Genomic DNA, 21494 nt, shown 5'->3' with positions numbered 1-21494 from the left:
GGAGTCTTCTGCCTGGCTCTCGGGGTCTTCTGCCTGGCTCTCGGGGTCTTCTGCCTGGCTCTCGGGGTCTTTTGCCTGGCTCTCGGGGTCTTTTGCCTGGCTCTCGGGGTCTTCTGCCTGGCTCTCGGGGTCTTCTGCCTGGCTCTCGGGGTCTTCTGCCTGGCTCTCGGGGTCTTCTGCCTGGCTCTCGGGGTCTTCTGCCTGGCTCTCGGGGTCTTCTGCCTGGCTCTCGGGGTCTACTGCCTGGCTCTCGGGGTCTTCTGCCTGGCTCTCGGGGTCTTCTGCCTGGCTCTCGGGGTCTTCTGCCTGGCTCTCGGGGTCTTCTGCCTGGCTCTCGGGCTCTTCTGCCTGGCTCTCGGGGTCTTCTGCCTGGCTCTCGGGGTCTTCTGCCTGGCTCTCGGGCTCTTCTGCCTGGCTCTCGGGGTCTTCTGCCTGGCTCTCGGGGTCTTCTGCCTGGCTCTCGGGGTCTTCTGCCTGGCTCTCGGGGTCTTCTGCCTGGCTCTCGGGGTCTTCTGCCTGGCTCTCGGGGTCTTCTGCCTGGCTCTCGGGGTCTTCTGCCTGGCTCTCGGGGTCTTCTGCCTGGCTCTCGGGGTCTTCTGCCTGGCTCTCGGGGTCTTCTGCCTGGCTCTCGGGGTCTTCTGCCTGGCTCTCGGGGTCTTCTGCCTGGCTCTCGGGGTCTTCTGCCTGGCTCTCGGGGTCTTCTGCCTGGCTCTCGGGGCCTTCTGCCTGGCTCTCGGGGTCTTCTGCCTGGCTCTCGGGGTCTTCTGCCTGGCTCTCGGGGTCTTCTGCCTGGCTCTCGGGGTCTTCTGCCTGGCTCTCGGGGTCTTCTGCCTGGCTCTCGGGGTCTTCTGCCTGGCTCTCGGGGTCTTCTGCCTGGCTCTCGGGGTCTTCTGCCTGGCTCTCGGGGTCTTCTGCCTGGCTCTCGGGGTCTTCTGCCTGGCTCTCGGGGTCTTCTGCCTGGCTCTCGGGGTCTTCTGCCTGGCTCTCGGGGTCTTCTGCCTGGCTCTCGGGGTCTTCTGCCTGGCTCTCGGGGTCTTCTGCCTGGCTCTCGGGGTCTTCTGCCTGGCTCTCGGGGTCTTCTGCCTGGCTCTCGGGGTCTTCTGCCTGGCTCTCGGGGTCTTCTGCCTGGCTCTCGGGGTCTTCTGCCTGGCTCTCGGGGTCTTTTGCCTGGCTCTCGGGGTCTTCTGCCTGGCTCTCGGGGTCTTCTGCCTGGCTCTCGGGGTCTTCTGCCTGGCTCTCGGAGTCTTCTGCCTGGCTCTCGGGGTCTTCTGCCTGGCTCTCGGGGTCTTCTGCCTGGCTCTCGGGGTCTTCTGCCTGGCTCTCGGGGTCTTCTGCCTGGCTCTCGGGGTCTTCTGCCTGGCTCTCGGGGTCTTCTGCCTGGCTCTCGGGGTCTTCTGCCTGGCTCTCGGGGTCTTCTGCCTGGCTCTCGGGGTCTTCTGCCTGGCTCTCGGAGTCTTCTGCCTGGCTCTCGGAGTCTTCTGCCTGGCTCTCGGGGTCTTCTGCCTGGCTCTCGGGGTCTTTTGCCTGGCTCTCGGGGTCTTCTGCCTGGCTCTCGGGGTCTTCTGCCTGGCTCTCGGGGTCTTCTGCCTGGCTCTCGGGGTCTTCTGCCTGGCTCTCGGGGTCTTCTGCCTGGCTCTCGGGGTCTTCTGCCTGGCTCTCGGGGTCTTCTGCCTGGCTCTCGGGGTCTTCTGCCTGGCTCTCGGGGTCTTCTGCCTGGCTCTCGGGGTCTTCTGCCTGGCTCTCGGGCTCTTCTGCCTGGCTCTCGGGGTCTTCTGCCTGGCTCTCGGGGTCTTCTGCCTGGCTCTCGGGGTCTTCTGCCTGGCTCTCGGGGTCTTCTGCCTGGCTCTCGGGGTCTTCTGCCTGGCTCTCGGGGTCTTCTGCCTGGCTCTCGGGGTCTTCTGCCTGGCTCTCGGGGTCTTCTGCCTGGCTCTCGGGGTCTTCTGCCTGGCTCTCGGGGTCTTCTGCCTGGCTCTCGGGGTCTTCTGCCTGGCTCGCGGGGCCTTCTGCCTGTCTCTCGGGGTCTTCTGCCTGGCTCTCGGGGTCTTCTGCCTGGCTCTCGGGGTCTTCTGCCTGGCTCTCGGGGTCTTCTGCCTGGCTCTCGGGGTCTTCTGCCTGGCTCTCGGGGTCTTCTGCCTGGCTCTCGGGGTCTTCTGCCTGGCTCTCGGGGTCTTCTGCCTGGCTCTCGGGGTCTTCTCCCTGGCTCTCGGGGTCTTCTGCCTGGCTCTCGGGGTCTTCTGCCTGGCTCTCGGGGTCTTCTGCCTGGCTCTCGGGGTCTTCTGCCTGGCTCTCGGGGTCTTCTGCCTGGCTCTCGGGGTCTTCTGCCTGGCTCTCGGGGTCTTCTGCCTGGCTCTCGGGGTCTTCTGCCTGGCTCTCGGGGTCTTTTGCCTGGCTCTCGGGGTCTTCTGCCTGGCTCTCGGAGTCTTCTGCCTGGCTCTCGGGGTCTTCTGCCTGGCTCTCGGGGTCTTCTGCCTGGCTCTCGGGGTCTTTTGCCTGGCTCTCGGGGTCTTTTGCCTGGCTCTCGGGGTCTTTTGCCTGGCTCTCGGGGTCTTCTGCCTGGCTGTCGGGATCTTTTGCCTGGCTCTCGGGGTCTTCTGCCTGGCTCTCGGGGTCTTCTGCCTGGCTCTCGGGGTCTTCTGCCTGGCTCTCGGGGTCTTCTGCCTGGCTCTCGGGGTCTTCTGCCTGGCTCTCGGGGTCTTTTGCCTGGCTCTCGGGGTCTTCTGCCTGGCTCTCGGGGTCTTCTGCCTGGCTCTCGGGGTCTTCTGCCTGGCTCTCGGGGTCTTCTGCCTGGCTCTCGGGGTCTTCTGCCTGGCTCTCGGGGTCTTCTGCCTGGCTCTCGGGGTCTTTTGCCTGGCTCTCGGGGTCTTCTGCCTGGCTCTCGGGGTCTTTTGCCTGGCTCTCGGGGTCTTTTGCCTGGCTCTCGGGGTCTTCTGCCTGGCTCTCGGAGTCTTCTGCCTGGCTCTCGGGGTCTTCTGCCTGGCTCTCGGGGTCTTCTGCCTGGCTCTCGGGGTCTTTTGCCTGGCTCTCGGGGTCTTCTGCCTGGCTCTCGGGGTCTTCTGCCTGGCTCTCGGGGTCTTTTGCCTGGCTCTCGGGGTCTTCTGCCTGGCTCTCGGGGTCTTCTGCCTGGCTCTCGGGGTCTTCTGCCTGGCTCTCGGGGTCTTTTGCCTGGCTCTCGGGGTCTTTTGCCTGGCTCTCGGGGTCTTCTGCCTGGCTCTCGGGGTCTTCTGCCTGGCTCTCGGGGTCTTCTGCCTGGCTCTCGGGGTCTTCTGCCTGGCTCTCGGGGTCTTCTGCCTGGCTCTCGGGGTCTTCTGCCTGGCTCTCGGGGTCTTCTGCCTGGCTCTCGGGGTCTTCTGCCTGGCTCTCGGGGTCTTCTGCCTGGCTCTCGGAGTCTTCTGCCTGGCTCTCGGAGTCTTCTGCCTGGCTCTCGGGGTCTTCTGCCTGGCTCTCGGGGTCTTTTGCCTGGCTCTCGGGGTCTTTTGCCTGGCTCTCGGGGTCTTCTGCCTGGCTCTCGGGGTCTTTTGCCTGGCTCTCGGGGTCTTCTGCCTGGCTCTCGGGGTCTTCTGCCTGGCTCTCGGGGTCTTCTGCCTGGCTCTCGGGGTCTTCTGCCTGGCTCTCGGGGTCTTCTGCCTGGCTCTCGGGGTCTTCTGCCTGGCTCTCGGGGTCTTCTGCCTGGCTCTCGGGGTCTTCTGCCTGGCTCTCGGGGTCTTCTGCCTGGCTCTCGGGGTCTTCTGCCTGGCTCTCGGGGTCTTCTGCCTGGCTCTCGGGGTCTTCTGCCTGGCTCTCGGGGTCTTCTGCCTGGCTCTCGGGGTCTTCTGCCTGGCTCTCGGGGTCTTCTGCCTGGCTCTCGGGGTCTTCTGCCTGGCTCTCGGGGTCTTCTGCCTGACTCTCGGGGTCTTCTGCCTGGCTCTCGGGGTCTTCTGCCTGGCTCTCGGGGTCTTCTGCCTGGCTCTCGGGGTCTTCTGCCTGGCTCTCGGGGTCTTCTGCCTGGCTCTCGGGGTCTTCTGCCTGGCTCTCGGGGTCTTCTGCCTGGCTCTCGGGGTCTTCTGCCTGGCTCTCGGGGTCTTCTGCCTGGCTCTCGGGGTCTTCTGCCTGGCTCTCGGGGTCTTCTGCCTGGCTCTCGGGGTCTTCTGCCTGGCTCTCGGGGTCTTCTGCCTGGCTCTCGGGGTCTTCTGCCTGGCTCTCGGGGTCTTCTGCCTGGCTCTCGGGGTCTTCTGCCTGGCTCTCGGGGTCTTCTGCCTGGCTCTCGGGGTCTTCTGCCTGGCTCTCGGGGTCTTCTGCCTGGCTCTCGGGGTCTTCTGCCTGGCTCTCGGGGTCTTCTGCCTGGCTCTCGGGGTCTTCTGCCTGGCTCTCGGGGTCTTCTGCCTGGCTCTCGGGGTCTTCTGCCTGGCTCTCGGGGTCTTCTGCCTGGCTCTCGGGGTCTTCTGCCTGGCTCTCGGGGTCTTCTGCCTGGCTCTCGGGGTCTTCTGCCTGGCTCTCGGGGTCTTCTGCCTGGCTCTCGGGGTCTTCTGCCTGGCTCTCGGGGTCTTCTGCCTGGCTCTCGGGGTCTTCTGCCTGGCTCTCGGGGTCTTCTGCCTGGCTCTCGGGGTCTTCTGCCTGGCTCTCGGGGTCTTCTGCCTGGCTCTCGGGGTCTTCTGCCTGGCTCTCGGGGTCTTCTGCCTGGCTCTCGGGGTCTTCTGCCTGGCTCTCGGGGTCTTCTGCCTGGCTCTCGGGGTCTTCTGCCTGGCTCTCGGGGTCTTCTGCCTGGCTCTCGGGGTCTTCTGCCTGGCTCTCGGGGTCTTCTGCCTGGCTCTCGGGGTCTTCTGCCTGGCTCTCGGGGTCTTCTGCCTGGCTCTCGGGGTCTTCTGCCTGGCTCTCGGGGTCTTCTGCCTGGCTCTCGGGGTCTTCTGCCTGGCTCTCGGGGTCTTCTGCCTGGCTCTCGGGGTCTTCTGCCTGGCTCTCGGGGTCTTCTGCCTGGCTCTCGGGGTCTTCTGCCTGGCTCTCGGGGTCTTCTGCCTGGCTCTCGGGGTCTTCTGCCTGGCTCTCGGGGTCTTCTGCCTGGCTCTCGGGGTCTTCTGCCTGGCTCTCGGGGTCTTCTGCCTGGCTCTCGGGGTCTTCTGCCTGGCTCTCGGGGTCTTCTGCCTGGCTCTCGGGGTCTTCTGCCTGGCTCTCGGGGTCTTCTGCCTGGCTCTCGGGGTCTTCTGCCTGGCTCTCGGGGTCTTCTGCCTGGCTCTCGGGGTCTTCTGCCTGGCTCTCGGGGTCTTCTGCCTGGCTCTCGGGGTCTTCTGCCTGGCTCTCGGGGTCTTCTGCCTGGCTCTCGGGGTCTTCTGCCTGGCTCTCGGGGTCTTCTGCCTGGCTCTCGGGGTCTTCTGCCTGGCTCTCGGGGTCTTCTGCCTGGCTCTCGGGGTCTTCTGCCTGGCTCTCGGGGTCTTCTGCCTGGCTCTCGGGGTCTTCTGCCTGGCTCTCGGGGTCTTCTGCCTGGCTCTCGGGGTCTTCTGCCTGGCTCTCGGGGTCTTCTGCCTGGCTCTCGGGGTCTTCTGCCTGGCTCTCGGGGTCTTCTGCCTGGCTCTCGGGGTCTTCTGCCTGGCTCTCGGGGTCTTCTGCCTGGCTCTCGGGGTCTTCTGCCTGGCTCTCGGGGTCTTCTGCCTGGCTCTCGGGGTCTTCTGCCTGGCTCTCGGGGTCTTCTGCCTGGCTCTCGGGGTCTTCTGCCTGGCTCTCGGGGTCTTCTGCCTGGCTCTCGGGGTCTTCTGCCTGGCTCTCGGGGTCTTCTGCCTGGCTCTCGGGGTCTTCTGCCTGGCTCTCGGGGTCTTCTGCCTGGCTCTCGGGGTCTTCTGCCTGGCTCTCGGGGTCTTCTGCCTGGCTCTCGGGGTCTTCTGCCTGGCTCTCGGGGTCTTCTGCCTGGCTCTCGGGGTCTTCTGCCTGGCTCTCGGGGTCTTCTGCCTGGCTCTCGGGGTCTTCTGCCTGGCTCTCGGGGTCTTCTGCCTGGCTCTCGGGGTCTTCTGCCTGGCTCTCGGGGTCTTCTGCCTGGCTCTCGGGGTCTTCTGCCTGGCTCTCGGGGTCTTCTGCCTGGCTCTCGGGGTCTTCTGCCTGGCTCTCGGGGTCTTCTGCCTGGCTCTCGGGGTCTTCTGCCTGGCTCTCGGGGTCTTCTGCCTGGCTCTCGGGGTCTTCTGCCTGGCTCTCGGGGTCTTCTGCCTGGCTCTCGGGGTCTTCTGCCTGGCTCTCGGGGTCTTCTGCCTGGCTCTCGGGGTCTTCTGCCTGGCTCTCGGGGTCTTCTGCCTGGCTCTCGGGGTCTTCTGCCTGGCTCTCGGGGTCTTCTGCCTGGCTCTCGGGGTCTTCTGCCTGGCTCTCGGGGTCTTCTGCCTGGCTCTCGGGGTCTTCTGCCTGGCTCTCGGGGTCTTCTGCCTGGCTCTCGGGGTCTTCTGCCTGGCTCTCGGGGTCTTCTGCCTGGCTCTCGGGGTCTTCTGCCTGGCTCTCGGGGTCTTCTGCCTGGCTCTCGGGGTCTTCTGCCTGGCTCTCGGGGTCTTCTGCCTGGCTCTCGGGGTCTTCTGCCTGGCTCTCGGGGTCTTCTGCCTGGCTCTCGGGGTCTTCTGCCTGGCTCTCGGGGTCTTCTGCCTGGCTCTCGGGGTCTTCTGCCTGGCTCTCGGGGTCTTCTGCCTGGCTCTCGGGGTCTTCTGCCTGGCTCTCGGGGTCTTCTGCCTGGCTCTCGGGGTCTTCTGCCTGGCTCTCGGGGTCTTCTGCCTGGCTCTCGGGGTCTTCTGCCTGGCTCTCGGGGTCTTCTGCCTGGCTCTCGGGGTCTTCTGCCTGGCTCTCGGGGTCTTCTGCCTGGCTCTCGGGGTCTTCTGCCTGGCTCTCGGGGTCTTCTGCCTGGCTCTCGGGGTCTTCTGCCTGGCTCTCGGGGTCTTCTGCCTGGCTCTCGGGGTCTTCTGCCTGGCTCTCGGGGTCTTCTGCCTGGCTCTCGGGGTCTTCTGCCTGGCTCTCGGGGTCTTCTGCCTGGCTCTCGGGGTCTTCTGCCTGGCTCTCGGGGTCTTCTGCCTGGCTCTCGGGGTCTTCTGCCTGGCTCTCGGGGTCTTCTGCCTGGCTCTCGGGGTCTTCTGCCTGGCTCTCGGGGTCTTCTGCCTGGCTCTCGGGGTCTTCTGCCTGGCTCTCGGGGTCTTCTGCCTGGCTCTCGGGGTCTTCTGCCTGGCTCTCGGGGTCTTCTGCCTGGCTCTCGGGGTCTTCTGCCTGGCTCTCGGGGTCTTCTGCCTGGCTCTCGGGGTCTTCTGCCTGGCTCTCGGGGTCTTCTGCCTGGCTCTCGGGGTCTTCTGCCTGGCTCTCGGGGTCTTCTGCCTGGCTCTCGGGGTCTTCTGCCTGGCTCTCGGGGTCTTCTGCCTGGCTCTCGGGGTCTTCTGCCTGGCTCTCGGGGTCTTCTGCCTGGCTCTCGGGGTCTTCTGCCTGGCTCTCGGGGTCTTCTGCCTGGCTCTCGGGGTCTTCTGCCTGGCTCTCGGGGTCTTCTGCCTGGCTCTCGGGGTCTTCTGCCTGGCTCTCGGGGTCTTCTGCCTGGCTCTCGGGGTCTTCTGCCTGGCTCTCGGGGTCTTCTGCCTGGCTCTCGGGGTCTTCTGCCTGGCTCTCGGGGTCTTCTGCCTGGCTCTCGGGGTCTTCTGCCTGGCTCTCGGGGTCTTCTGCCTGGCTCTCGGGGTCTTCTGCCTGGCTCTCGGGGTCTTCTGCCTGGCTCTCGGGGTCTTCTGCCTGGCTCTCGGGGTCTTCTGCCTGGCTCTCGGGGTCTTCTGCCTGGCTCTCGGGGTCTTCTGCCTGGCTCTCGGGGTCTTCTGCCTGGCTCTCGGGGTCTTCTGCCTGGCTCTCGGGGTCTTCTGCCTGGCTCTCGGGGTCTTCTGCCTGGCTCTCGGGGTCTTCTGCCTGGCTCTCGGGGTCTTCTGCCTGGCTCTCGGGGTCTTCTGCCTGGCTCTCGGGGTCTTCTGCCTGGCTCTCGGGGTCTTCTGCCTGGCTCTCGGGGTCTTCTGCCTGGCTCTCGGGGTCTTCTGCCTGGCTCTCGGGGTCTTCTGCCTGGCTCTCGGGGTCTTCTGCCTGGCTCTCGGGGTCTTCTGCCTGGCTCTCGGGGTCTTCTGCCTGGCTCTCGGGGTCTTCTGCCTGGCTCTCGGGGTCTTCTGCCTGGCTCTCGGGGTCTTCTGCCTGGCTCTCGGGGTCTTCTGCCTGGCTCTCGGGGTCTTCTGCCTGGCTCTCGGGGTCTTCTGCCTGGCTCTCGGGGTCTTCTGCCTGGCTCTCGGGGTCTTCTGCCTGGCTCTCGGGGTCTTCTGCCTGGCTCTCGGGGTCTTCTGCCTGGCTCTCGGGGTCTTCTGCCTGGCTCTCGGGGTCTTCTGCCTGGCTCTCGGGGTCTTCTGCCTGGCTCTCGGGGTCTTCTGCCTGGCTCTCGGGGTCTTCTGCCTGGCTCTCGGGGTCTTCTGCCTGGCTCTCGGGGTCTTCTGCCTGGCTCTCGGGGTCTTCTGCCTGGCTCTCGGGGTCTTCTGCCTGGCTCTCGGGGTCTTCTGCCTGGCTCTCGGGGTCTTCTGCCTGGCTCTCGGGGTCTTCTGCCTGGCTCTCGGGGTCTTCTGCCTGGCTCTCGGGGTCTTCTGCCTGGCTCTCGGGGTCTTCTGCCTGGCTCTCGGGGTCTTCTGCCTGGCTCTCGGGGTCTTCTGCCTGGCTCTCGGGGTCTTCTGCCTGGCTCTCGGGGTCTTCTGCCTGGCTCTCGGGGTCTTCTGCCTGGCTCTCGGGGTCTTCTGCCTGGCTCTCGGGGTCTTCTGCCTGGCTCTCGGGGTCTTCTGCCTGGCTCTCGGGGTCTTCTGCCTGGCTCTCGGGGTCTTCTGCCTGGCTCTCGGGGTCTTCTGCCTGGCTCTCGGGGTCTTCTGCCTGGCTCTCGGGGTCTTCTGCCTGGCTCTCGGGGTCTTCTGCCTGGCTCTCGGGGTCTTCTGCCTGGCTCTCGGGGTCTTCTGCCTGGCTCTCGGGGTCTTCTGCCTGGCTCTCGGGGTCTTCTGCCTGGCTCTCGGGGTCTTCTGCCTGGCTCTCGGGGTCTTCTGCCTGGCTCTCGGGGTCTTCTGCCTGGCTCTCGGGGTCTTCTGCCTGGCTCTCGGGGTCTTCTGCCTGGCTCTCGGGGTCTTCTGCCTGGCTCTCGGGGTCTTCTGCCTGGCTCTCGGGGTCTTCTGCCTGGCTCTCGGGGTCTTCTGCCTGGCTCTCGGGGTCTTCTGCCTGGCTCTCGGGGTCTTCTGCCTGGCTCTCGGGGTCTTCTGCCTGGCTCTCGGGGTCTTCTGCCTGGCTCTCGGGGTCTTCTGCCTGGCTCTCGGGGTCTTCTGCCTGGCTCTCGGGGTCTTCTGCCTGGCTCTCGGGGTCTTCTGCCTGGCTCTCGGGGTCTTCTGCCTGGCTCTCGGGGTCTTCTGCCTGGCTCTCGGGGTCTTCTGCCTGGCTCTCGGGGTCTTCTGCCTGGCTCTCGGGGTCTTCTGCCTGGCTCTCGGGGTCTTCTGCCTGGCTCTCGGGGTCTTCTGCCTGGCTCTCGGGGTCTTCTGCCTGGCTCTCGGGGTCTTCTGCCTGGCTCTCGGGGTCTTCTGCCTGGCTCTCGGGGTCTTCTGCCTGGCTCTCGGGGTCTTCTGCCTGGCTCTCGGGGTCTTCTGCCTGGCTCTCGGGGTCTTCTGCCTGGCTCTCGGGGTCTTCTGCCTGGCTCTCGGGGTCTTCTGCCTGGCTCTCGGGGTCTTCTGCCTGGCTCTCGGGGTCTTCTGCCTGGCTCTCGGGGTCTTCTGCCTGGCTCTCGGGGTCTTCTGCCTGGCTCTCGGGGTCTTCTGCCTGGCTCTCGGGGTCTTCTGCCTGGCTCTCGGGGTCTTCTGCCTGGCTCTCGGGGTCTTCTGCCTGGCTCTCGGGGTCTTCTGCCTGGCTCTCGGGGTCTTCTGCCTGGCTCTCGGGGTCTTCTGCCTGGCTCTCGGGGTCTTCTGCCTGGCTCTCGGGGTCTTCTGCCTGGCTCTCGGGGTCTTCTGCCTGGCTCTCGGGGTCTTCTGCCTGGCTCTCGGGGTCTTCTGCCTGGCTCTCGGGGTCTTCTGCCTGGCTCTCGGGGTCTTCTGCCTGGCTCTCGGGGTCTTCTGCCTGGCTCTCGGGGTCTTCTGCCTGGCTCTCGGGGTCTTCTGCCTGGCTCTCGGGGTCTTCTGCCTGGCTCTCGGGGTCTTCTGCCTGGCTCTCGGGGTCTTCTGCCTGGCTCTCGGGGTCTTCTGCCTGGCTCTCGGGGTCTTCTGCCTGGCTCTCGGGGTCTTCTGCCTGGCTCTCGGGGTCTTCTGCCTGGCTCTCGGGGTCTTCTGCCTGGCTCTCGGGGTCTTCTGCCTGGCTCTCGGGGTCTTCTGCCTGGCTCTCGGGGTCTTCTGCCTGGCTCTCGGGGTCTTCTGCCTGGCTCTCGGGGTCTTCTGCCTGGCTCTCGGGGTCTTCTGCCTGGCTCTCGGGGTCTTCTGCCTGGCTCTCGGGGTCTTCTGCCTGGCTCTCGGGGTCTTCTGCCTGGCTCTCGGGGTCTTCTGCCTGGCTCTCGGGGTCTTCTGCCTGGCTCTCGGGCTCTTCTGCCTGGCTCTCGGGGTCTTCTGCCTGGCTCTCGGGGTCTTCTGCCTGGCTCTCGGGGTCTTCTGCCTGGCTCTCGGGGTCTTCTGCCTGGCTCTCGGGGTCTTCTGCCTGGCTCTCGGGGTCTTCTGCCTGGCTCTCGGGGTCTTCTGCCTGGCTCTCGGGGTCTTCTGCCTGGCTCTCGGGGTCTTCTGCCTGGCTCTCGGGGTCTTCTGCCTGGCTCTCGGGGTCTTCTGCCTGGCTCTCGGGGTCTTCTGCTTGGCTCTCGGGGTCTTCTGCCTGGCTCTCGGGGTCTTTTGCCTGGCTCTCGGGGTCTTCTGCCTGGCTCTCGGGGTCTTCTGCCTGGCTCTCGGGGTCTTCTGCCTGGCTCTCGGGGTCTTCTGCCTGGCTCTCGGGGTCTTCTGCCTGGCTCTCGGGGTCTTCTGCCTGGCTCTCGGGGTCTTCTGCCTGGCTCTCGGGGTCTTCTGCCTGGCTCTCGGGGTCTTCTGCCTGGCTCTCGGGGTCTTCTGCCTGGCTCTCGGGATCTTCTGCCTGGCTCTCGGGGTCTTCTGCCTGGCTCTCGGGGTCTTCTGCCTGGCTCTCGGGGTCTTCTGCCTGGCTCTCGGGGTCTTCTGCCTGGCTCTCGGGGTCTTCTGCCTGGCTCTCGGGGTCTTCTGCCTGGCTCTCGGGGTCTTCTGCCTGGCTCTCGGGGTCTTCTGCCTGGCTCTCGGAGTCTTCTGCCTGGCTCTCGGGGTCTTCTGCCTGGCTCTCGGGGTCTTCTGCCTGGCTCTCGGGGTCTTCTGCCTGGCTCTCGGGGTCTTCTGCCTGGCTCTCGGGATCTTCTGCCTGGCTCTCGGGGTCTTCTGCCTGGCTCTCGGGGTCTTCTGCCTGGCTCTCGGGGTCTTCTGCTTGGCTCTCGGGGTCTTCTGCCTGGCTCTCGGGGTCTTCTGCCTGGCTCTCGGGGTCTTCTGCCTGGCTCTCGGGGTCTTCTGCCTGGCTCTCGGGATCTTCTGCCTGGCTCTCGGGGTCTTCTGCCTGGCTCTCGGGGTCTTCTGCCTGGCTCTCGGGGTCTTCTGCTTGGCTGTCGGGGTCTTCTGCCTGGCTCTCGGGGTCTTCTGCCTGGCTCTCGGGGTCTTCTGCCTGGCTCTCGGGGTCTTCTGCCTGGCTCTCGGGGTCTTCTGCCTGGCTCTCGGGGTCTTCTGCCTGGCTCTCGGGGTCTTCTGCCTGGCTCTCGGGGTCTTCTGCCTGGCTCTCGGGGTCTTCTGCCTGGCTCTCGGGGTCTTCTGCCTGGCTCTCGGGGTCTTCTGCCTGGCTCTCGGGGTCTTCTGCCTGGCTCTCGGGGTCTTCTGCCTGGCTCTCGGGGTCTTCTGCCTGGCTCTCGGGGTCTTCTGCCTGGCTCTCGGGGTCTTCTGCCTGGCTCTCGGGGTCTTCTGCCTGGCTCTCGGGGTCTTCTGCCTGGCTCTCGGGGTCTTCTGCCTGGCTCTCGGGGTCTTCTGCCTGGCTCTCGGGGTCTTCTGCCTGGCTCTCGGGGTCTTCTGCCTGGCTCTCGGGGTCTTCTGCCTGGCTCTCGGGGTCTTCTGCCTGGCTCTCGGGGTCTTCTGCCTGGCTCTCGGGGTCTTCTGCCTGGCTCTCGGGGTCTTCTGCCTGGCTCTCGGGGTCTTCTGCCTGGCTCTCGGGGTCTTCTGCCTGGCTCTCGGGGTCTTCTGCCTGGCTCTCGGGGTCTTCTGCCTGGCTCTCGGGGTCTTCTGCCTGGCTCTCGGGGTCTTCTGCCTGGCTCTCGGGGTCTTCTGCCTGGCTCTCGGGGTCTTCTGCCTGGCTCTCGGGGTCTTCTGCCTGGCTCTCGGGGTCTTCTGCCTGGCTCTCGGGGTCTTCTGCCTGGCTCTCGGGGTCTTCTGCCTGGCTCTCGGGGTCTTCTGCCTGGCTCTCGGGGTCTTCTGCCTGGCTCTCGGGGTCTTCTGCCTGGCTCTCGGGGTCTTCTGCCTGGCTCTCGGGGTCTTCTGCCTGGCTCTCGGGGTCTTCTGCCTGGCTCTCGGGGTCTTCTGCCTGGCTCTCGGGGTCTTCTGCCTGGCTCTCGGGGTCTTCTGCCTGGCTCTCGGGGTCTTCTGCCTGGCTCTCGGGGTCTTCTGCCTGGCTCTCGGGGTCTTCTGCCTGGCTCTCGGGGTCTTCTGCCTGGCTCTCGGGGTCTTCTGCCTGGCTCTCGGGGTCTTCTGCCTGGCTCTCGGGGTCTTCTGCCTGGCTCTCGGGGTCTTCTGCCTGGCTCTCGGGGTCTTCTGCCTGGCTCTCGGGGTCTTCTGCCTGGCTCTCGGGGTCTTCTGCCTGGCTCTCGGGGTCTTCTGCCTGGCTCTCGGGGTCTTCTGCCTGGCTCTCGGGGTCTTCTGCCTGGCTCTCGGGGTCTTCTGCCTGGCTCTCGGGGTCTTCTGCCTGGCTCTCGGGGTCTTCTGCCTGGCTCTCGGGGTCTTCTGCCTGGCTCTCGGGGTCTTCTGCCTGGCTCTCGGGGCCTTCTGCCTGGCTCTCGGGGTCTTCTGCCTGGCTCTCGGGGTCTTCTGCCTGGCTCTCGGGGTCTTCTGCCTGGCTCTCGGGGTCTTCTGCCTGGCTCTCGGGGTCTTCTGCCTGGCTCTCGGGGTCTTCTGCCTGGCTCTCGGGGTCTTCTGCCTGGCTCTCGGGGTCTTCTGCCTGGCTCTCGGGGTCTTCTGCCTGGCTCTCGGGGTCTTCTGCCTGGCTCTCGGGGTCTTCTGCCTGGCTCTCGGGGTCTTCTGCCTGGCTCTCGGGGTCTTCTGCCTGGCTCTCGGGGTCTTCTGCCTGGCTCTCGGGGTCTTCTGCCTGGCTCTCGGGGTCTTCTGCCTGGCTCTCGGGGTCTTCTGCCTGGCTCTCGGGGTCTTCTGCCTGGCTCTCGGGGTCTTCTGCCTGGCTCTCGGGGTCTTCTGCCTGGCTCTCGGGGTCTTCTGCCTGGCTCTCGGGGTCTTCTGCCTGGCTCTCGGGGTCTTCTGCCTGGCTCTCGGGGTCTTCTGCCTGGCTCTCGGGGTCTTCTGCCTGGCTCTCGGGGTCTTCTGCCTGGCTCTCGGGGTCTTCTGCCTGGCTCTCGGGGTCTTCTGCCTGGCTCTCGGGGTCTTCTGCCTGGCTCTCGGGGTCTTCTGCCTGGCTCTCGGGGTCTTCTGCCTGGCTCTCGGGGTCTTCTGCCTGGCTCTCGGGGTCTTCTGCCTGGCTCTCGGGGTCTTCTGCCTGGCTCTCGGGGTCTTCTGCCTGGCTCTCGGGGTCTTCTGCCTGGCTCTCGGGGTCTTCTGCCTGGCTCTCGGGGTCTTCTGCCTGGCTCTCGGGGTCTTCTGCCTGGCTCTCGGGGTCTTCTGCCTGGCTCTCGGGGTCTTCTGCCTGGCTCTCGGGGTCTTTTGCCTGGCTCTCGGGGTCTTCTGCCTGGCTCTCGGGGTCTTCTGCCTGGCTCTCGGGGTCTTCTGCCTGGCTCTCGGGGTCTTCTGCCTGGCTCTCGGGGTCTTCTGCCTGGCTCTCGGGGTCTTCTGCCTGGCTCTCGGGGTCTTCTGCCTGGCTCTCGGGGTCTTCTGCCTGGCTCTCGGGGTCTTCTGCCTGGCTCTCGGGGTCTTCTGCCTGGCTCTCGGGGTCTTCTGCCTGGCTCTCGGGGTCTTCTGCCTGGCTCTCGGGGTCTTCTGCCTGGCTCTCGGGGTCTTCTGCCTGGCTCTCGGGGTCTTCTGCCTGGCTCTCGGGGTCTTCTGCCTGGCTCTCGGGGTCTTCTGCCTGGCTCTCGGGGTCTTCTGCCTGGCTCTCGGGGTCTTCTGCCTGGCTCTCGGGGTCTTCTGCCTGGCTCTCGGGGTCTTCTGCCTGGCTCTCGGGGTCTTCTGCCTGGCTCTCGGGGTCTTCTGCCTGGCTCTCGGGGTCTTCTGCCTGGCTCTCGGGGTCTTCTGCCTGGCTCTCGGGGTCTTCTGCCTGGCTCTCGGGGTCTTCTGCCTGGCTCTCGGGGTCTTCTGCCTGGCTCTCGGGGTCTTCTGCCTGGCTCTCGGGGTCTTCTGCCTGGCTCTCGGGGTCTTTTGCCTGGCTCTCGGGGTCTTCTGCCTGGCTCTCGGGGTCTTCTGCCTGGCTCTCGGGGTCTTCTGCCTGGCTCTCGGGGTCTTCTGCCTGGCTCTCGGGGTCTTTTGCCTGGCTCTCGGGGTCTTCTGCCTGGCTCTCGGGGTCTTCTGCCTGGCTCTCGGGGTCTTCTGCCTGGCTCTCGGGGTCTTCTGCCTGGCTCTCGGGGTCTTCTGCCTGGCTCTCGGGGTCTTTTGCCTGGCTCTCGGGCTCTTCTGCCTGGCTCTCGGGCTCTTCTGCCTGGCTCTCGGGGTCTTCTGCCTGGCTCTCGGGGTCTTCTGCCTGGCTCTCGGGGTCTTCTGCCTGGCTCTCGGGGTCTTCTGCCTGGCTCTCGGGGTCTTCTGCCTGGCTCTCGGGGTCTTCTGCCTGGCTCTCGGGGTCTTCTGCCTGGCTCTCGGGGTCTTCTGCCTGGCTCTCGGGGTCTTCTGCCTGGCTCTCGGGGTCTTCTGCCTGGCTCTCGGGGTCTTCTGCCTGGCTCTCGGGGTCTTCTGCCTGGCTCTCGGGGTCTCTGCTGCAGCGAGACGCGAGAGCCTCCGCATGTAAAGCTTTGAGGAATGCTGATTACACCGATTACCACAGAGCTGAGGGGCGGGTCTTGGAATGGCAGGTGGATGAGAGATAAATAGGAAATGCCGAATCAGATTCACTCACTACGCCATACGTGCGCATTCGGTTTCTTTCGGGGCGGCCGTTGTGATAGGTTTTGCTTCATGACGACCGGCAAGAAACGTGCATCAGGACTTGGCCGTGACATTCATCTCGAATAAAGTTTTCATGAGACGATGAGCTTTTGAATTATACCTAGATGCACTACATTTGACATTTATGTATTTCTTCTATTTTGACATTAAAGCATTGTTTTATTATTATTATCATTATCTTTTTTGTTTGTTATTGTTGTCATCGTCATTATTACTATTGTTCTTTTTCTCATTATCATCATCCTAATTGAATTGTAATTCTTATTGTTATCATTATTGTTATTACTATTGATATTATTGTCATTATTGCGATTGTTCTTTCTAAAATTGTTATTAATATCTTACATTACTACTAATAATAATAGTACTAATAGGAGTAATAGTAGTATGAGTATAATTATCATTGCTATTATTATGATTATTTATTAATAATAATAGTAACTATTATTTGCATCATCATTATTGTTACTTTCATTATTATATTATTTTTAGTATCATTATTATGATTATTATTTATCGTTATCATTATAAATATCTGTATTATCATTATAATAATTATAATTATTATTTTTATTATTGTTATTATTATTATTGTTATTTTTATCATCATAATTACCATTTCTATTATTTTTATCACTATTATTAACTTCATTATTACTTTTATCATTATTATTGTTATTATTATCGTTATTATTATTATCATTATCATAATAATCATCATCATCACCATTATCGTTATCAATATAAGGATTGTTATTATCATTATCATTACTATTATTATTTTTGTTGCTGTTCTTATTATCATCATCATTATCATAATTATTATTCTTATTACTATTTTTCATCATTATCATCAACATTTGTATAAAAACTAATATTACTATTATTACTTTATTGTATCATTGGTGATATTGTTATTATCATTATTATTATTATTATTATTATTATCATTATTATTATTATTATTATTATTATTATTATTATTATTATTATTATTATTATTATTATTATTATTATTATTATTATTATTATTATCATTATTATTATTATTATTATCACTATTATTATTATTATTATTATTATTATTATTATTATTATTATTGTATCTTTTATCATTATGATCGTATTGTTGCTGCTGCTATTATTATGATTATTATTATTGTTATTATTATTGTTACAGCTTTTACCACCATGATTACTTTTACTATTATACATTATTATTATTGCAAATATTATTGTCATTATTATTATTATTATTTTTACTATTATTACTATCATTATCATTACTAATACTAATATTTACATTTCACTAGCATTATATAATCATTGTTATCATTCTCTCTATTACTATCATTACTATTGTTATCCTTTTCATAATAATTATTACAATCATTATTGTTGTTACTATTATTATTATTGTTGTTGTTGTTGTTGTTATTGTTGTTGTTATCATTATCCTTATTATTATCATTATTATTATTTTATCATTATCATTATATTATCACCATCATTATCATCATCATCATTATTGTTGTTGTTGTTGTCATTATTATTATTATTATTATTGCAATCATTATTTTATTATTTTTATCATTATTACTATTATTATTATTATTATTATTGTTATCATTATTATTATTATTATTATCATTATTATTAATATTATTAAGATTACCTTTATTATTATTATTACTATTATAATTGTCATTATTATCATTAATATCATCATAGTTATTATCATTATAATTATTGCTGTTATTATTATTATTATTATTATTACTATTATTATTGTTATTATTATTATTATTACTATAATTATAATCATTATTATTGTTATTATTATTATCATTATTATTATTATTATCATTATTATTATTATTATCATTATTATCAGCATTATTAGCATTACTAGCGTGATCATCATCATCGTTATCATTATCATTATTACCATTACTATTATTATCATCGTTTTATAATCATTATGATTATCATTATTGCTATTGTTGTTTCTGTAAATACTAATGTTATTATTATTATTATCATTATTATTATTATCATTATTACCGTTAATATTGTTATCATTATTTTTATTACCATTTTTGTGAATATTATCATTACTATTATTATTACTATTATTATCATTAGTATTACTATTACTATTATTGTTGTTGTTGTTGTTGTTGTTGTTGTTGTTGTTGTTGTTGTTGTTATTATTATTATCATTACTAATGTTACTATCGTCATCATTATTATTATCAATACTGCCATTATTATCATTAGTATTATCAATACTGTCATTATTATCATTATCATTATTATTATCAATACTGTCATTATTATCATTATCATTATCATTATTATTATTATTACTATCATTATCATTTTCATGATTTCTATTACCATTTTTAGAAGTGGTAGTAGTAGTTGTAGTATCATCTTTGTTATCAATATTATCATTGTTACCATTATTATCATTGTCATTATCATCATCGTCATCATCAGCAGGAGCATTATTATTACCATCACTTTTATTGTCATCATTGTTATAATTATTATTATTATTTTATTTTTATTGTTATTATTATTATTATCATTATTATTATTACTACTACTACTACTACTTTTATCATTATTATTATTTCTACTATCATTATTATCTTTATTATTACTTTTATCATTATTACTATTATTATTACTATCAAAATTGTTATTACAATTATCTTTCTTATCACCATTATTGTGACAATTATAATTATGAATATGATTTGTATTATTACTATTATCACCATAGTAATATCATTATTTCACCATTACTGTTAGGGCTATAATCATTATTGTCATTTATATTATCATTATTGTTTTTATTATTGCTATCATTACTACTAATATTACTACTTCTATTACAGTTATAATACTTGTTATCACAATTGTGTTTGTTATCATTAGTATCATTATTATTATTATTATTATTATTATCATTATTATTATTATTATTATTATTATTATTATTATTATTATCATTATTATTATCATTATTTTAATCACCATTATCATTATTATTATTATCTTAATCATCATTATCATTATTATTATTATTATTATTATTATCTTAATCATCATTACCATTATTATTATTAATGTAGCTAATATCATCCTTATTATTATCATTATTATTATTGCTATTTTATCTTATTATTATCATTATTATTGTAATTGCTCTTACTATTATTATCATTATTATCATCACTGTTATTTCTTTTATTGTTATTAATATTATAATAAGGATAGAAATTATTATTGTTGCTGTTGTTATCAATACAATCATTATTGTTACTACCTTTATTACTATCACCATTATTTCTAATATCTTTACTATCATTATTATTGTTACTACTATTATCATTTTTATTATCATCATTATCATTATCATTCATTATCATCATCATTATCACCATGCTATTATTATTATCATTATCATAATCGTCTTCATTACTATTATTGTTATCATCATTATTATCATATGTATCATTATTATTATTGTTGTTGTTTTCATTGTTACTTTCATTCTCATTCTTATCCTTAGTGTGATAATCATCTCTATTATAGCCAGTATTATTAATATTATTATTTTGTTATTGTTATTATCATTATTATTATTATTATTATTATTATTATTATTATTATTATTATTATTATTATTATTATTATCATTATTATTATTATTATTATTTCACTATTATTATTATTATTATTATTATTATTATTATTATTATTATTATTATTATTATCATTATCATTATCATTATCATTATCATTATCATTATCATTATCATTATCATTATCATTATTATTATTATTATTATTATTATTATTATTGTTATTATCATTATTATTATTGCTATTATTATTATTACTATTATTATTACTATTATTATTATTACTATTATTATTATTACTATTATTATTATTACTATTATCATCAATACTATTATCATTATCATTATTATTATTACTATTATTGTGATGGTTCCGGATTATTATTACTAATATTTTTTTTATTTTTTTCATTATCATCATCAATGTTGTTACTCACTACTATCTTTATCATCATTGTTATTATAATCATTTTCATTATCTCATATCATAATAATCATTATTATTATTGTTATCATTACTTTTATGCCAACATCATTATTATTGTTACTATTCTTTGTTATTATTGCAGTTGTTATCGTTATTATTGTTATTATTTTTGTTGTAATTGTTATTTTTATTATCGTCATTACTATCACTTTCATTGCCATCATTAATATCATTTTCATTTTCATTATCATTATTATTAAATTTCCGCTCTGATGACGTTCGGTCTGCCACATCTTATCAGTTCATACCAAGTTGGTTTAAGGAATTTTTATTTGATTTATTTGAACAAGGTAAAATATTTCATTATTGCTTTAAATACTTTTCATTTGCATCAAACCATCTGTAATAATAAAAAAACGGAAAAAAAATCCGTAACGTCACCACCCGTCGGTCGTCTTTTGTTTCCGTTTAACTGACGAATTTCCGTAGAAATCCAGCCCTGGTTCCTGAGGTCCACCCTGAAGCCCACCAGTTTATATATACGAAAATAATTACTTACATAAATATATCGAATTCCTTCTAAAATGGCTAACTTCCATTCTCTATAAAGCATTGCATTTCATTTTCTTTTTATATTTAGTCGTGACTATTTTATTTTATTGTAGTTTTATGCTTATTTCATTATAAATATACTTTTCCCAGATGTTTTGTAAGGTGCTTATCATTGCTACATTTTACTGCATTTACTTTTAGTAAGATTGGATAAAATGTGAAGGAAAGAGGTGAAGAGAGGGAGAGGGAGAAGATAAAGTGTTGAAAATGAAAGAAGATTAAGATTAAAAGTAGGGGGCGACACGCCTTGCATGTCTTTTTTCTTTGCTTTTGTTATTATTCTGATAAGGTTTCCCGAATTCGTAAACATAATCCAAAGATAAGTATTTTTCTCCGTATTTTTGGGTGATGTTGGTTCATGCACGAAAGAATAGTCACTGAATATTTTCTTGCGGCAAGAGTGATGTATGTTGTGTAATAAAATAATTAATAAATTGTTAATCAGTAATTATGATAATCCTATACTACAGTCAGCCAGTCAGCTTTCTCCGAAATATAAGGATGATTACCTGCAAAGCTAGTAAATTCTATTTATGACAAAAAGTATATATACACATGAACATATGAACCTTATATAATGAGTATGACCAGATGCACGAACAAGTAAATTCTTAAGCGGAGAAATGGATAGTGGAAATTAGATTTAATGAATGTAAATGGTAAACGAATGGATTATTCAATGTGAAAACATGATCAATAACTATGTGAGGTGTTCTTTGCATCATGGCTATTAGCATGTGTGTATGTGTGTGGGTTCATCGTGACTAGATGCTGTGCAGTGGCAGCGTGAAGCATCTCGGCACACAAAAAACTCCTTCACGTTCAGCCTATGGAGTTCGTTCGTGTAAACTAGTTCCTTTAGGTTTTACTTGTAATAATCATAAAGACGAAGTAGTAAATGAATGCATCTTAAAAATCATGAAAAAAAAACTTTACGAATCTTCATGTGAAAACTTAACAGAAAAAGTTAATCATCACTTGATTAATTGCTTAAATTATGAAATTGATTAAGATGACACATAATTAAGATGAGTATATAAATCATGATCGCAAATAAAAGAAAAGGATCACGTCCAGCTCCTCAGAAAAAACGTCAAAACACAGAACTTAACCTCTTTGTTTCGGGGGGCGGGGCCCACACGACCAAGACAACAATAATGATCATGATAATTGTAATTATAACAAGCACAATAATGATAATAAGAAATGTAGTAGAAATAACAATGGTAATAATGATATTGATGATAATGACGATGGTGATGAGGATTCATTAAAAGTGATACAGAAATAATACTTGTAACTGTCATTATGATGATGATCATGAATATCATGATGAAAATGGTGATAATAATAATAGCTGTGATAATTGCGATAATAGTAATGATTAAGACGTTGTCATTGATATTAAAAGGATATTATTAGCATTCTCGTCTTGAGAAAATAGTTTTGCTAACACCTAGACGCACATACCTTTGCACACCTAGACAAAAACTAACACACAGAACCATACACCCAAACAAA

At 53.4% G+C, this 21494-nt stretch overlaps 1 protein-coding gene across 1 annotated transcript in view; it reads right to left on the bottom strand.

Moving 5' to 3' along the window:
* The window catches only part of LOC138863510 (paternally-expressed gene 3 protein-like), a 32669-nt gene that overhangs the window by 10278 nt on the left and 897 nt on the right, over positions 1-21494 (bottom strand). The window contains exons 2-5 of the mRNA XM_070127662.1: positions 15028-15088; positions 11521-11646; positions 2491-2637; positions 1924-2070 (exon numbers count right to left, since the gene is read on the bottom strand). Of these exons, the coding sequence (XP_069983763.1) occupies positions 1924-2070; positions 2491-2637; positions 11521-11646; positions 15028-15088 (481 nt within the window). The remainder of the gene's footprint in view (positions 1-1923; positions 2071-2490; positions 2638-11520; positions 11647-15027; positions 15089-21494) is intronic.

This window comes from Penaeus vannamei, chromosome 12, assembly GCF_042767895.1.
Source record: "Penaeus vannamei isolate JL-2024 chromosome 12, ASM4276789v1, whole genome shotgun sequence".
In the NCBI taxonomy this organism is placed as follows: domain Eukaryota; kingdom Metazoa; phylum Arthropoda; class Malacostraca; order Decapoda; family Penaeidae; genus Penaeus; species Penaeus vannamei.
Note: the sequence above shows the minus strand (reverse complement) of the source record. Positions and strands in the feature narration are given on the sequence as shown.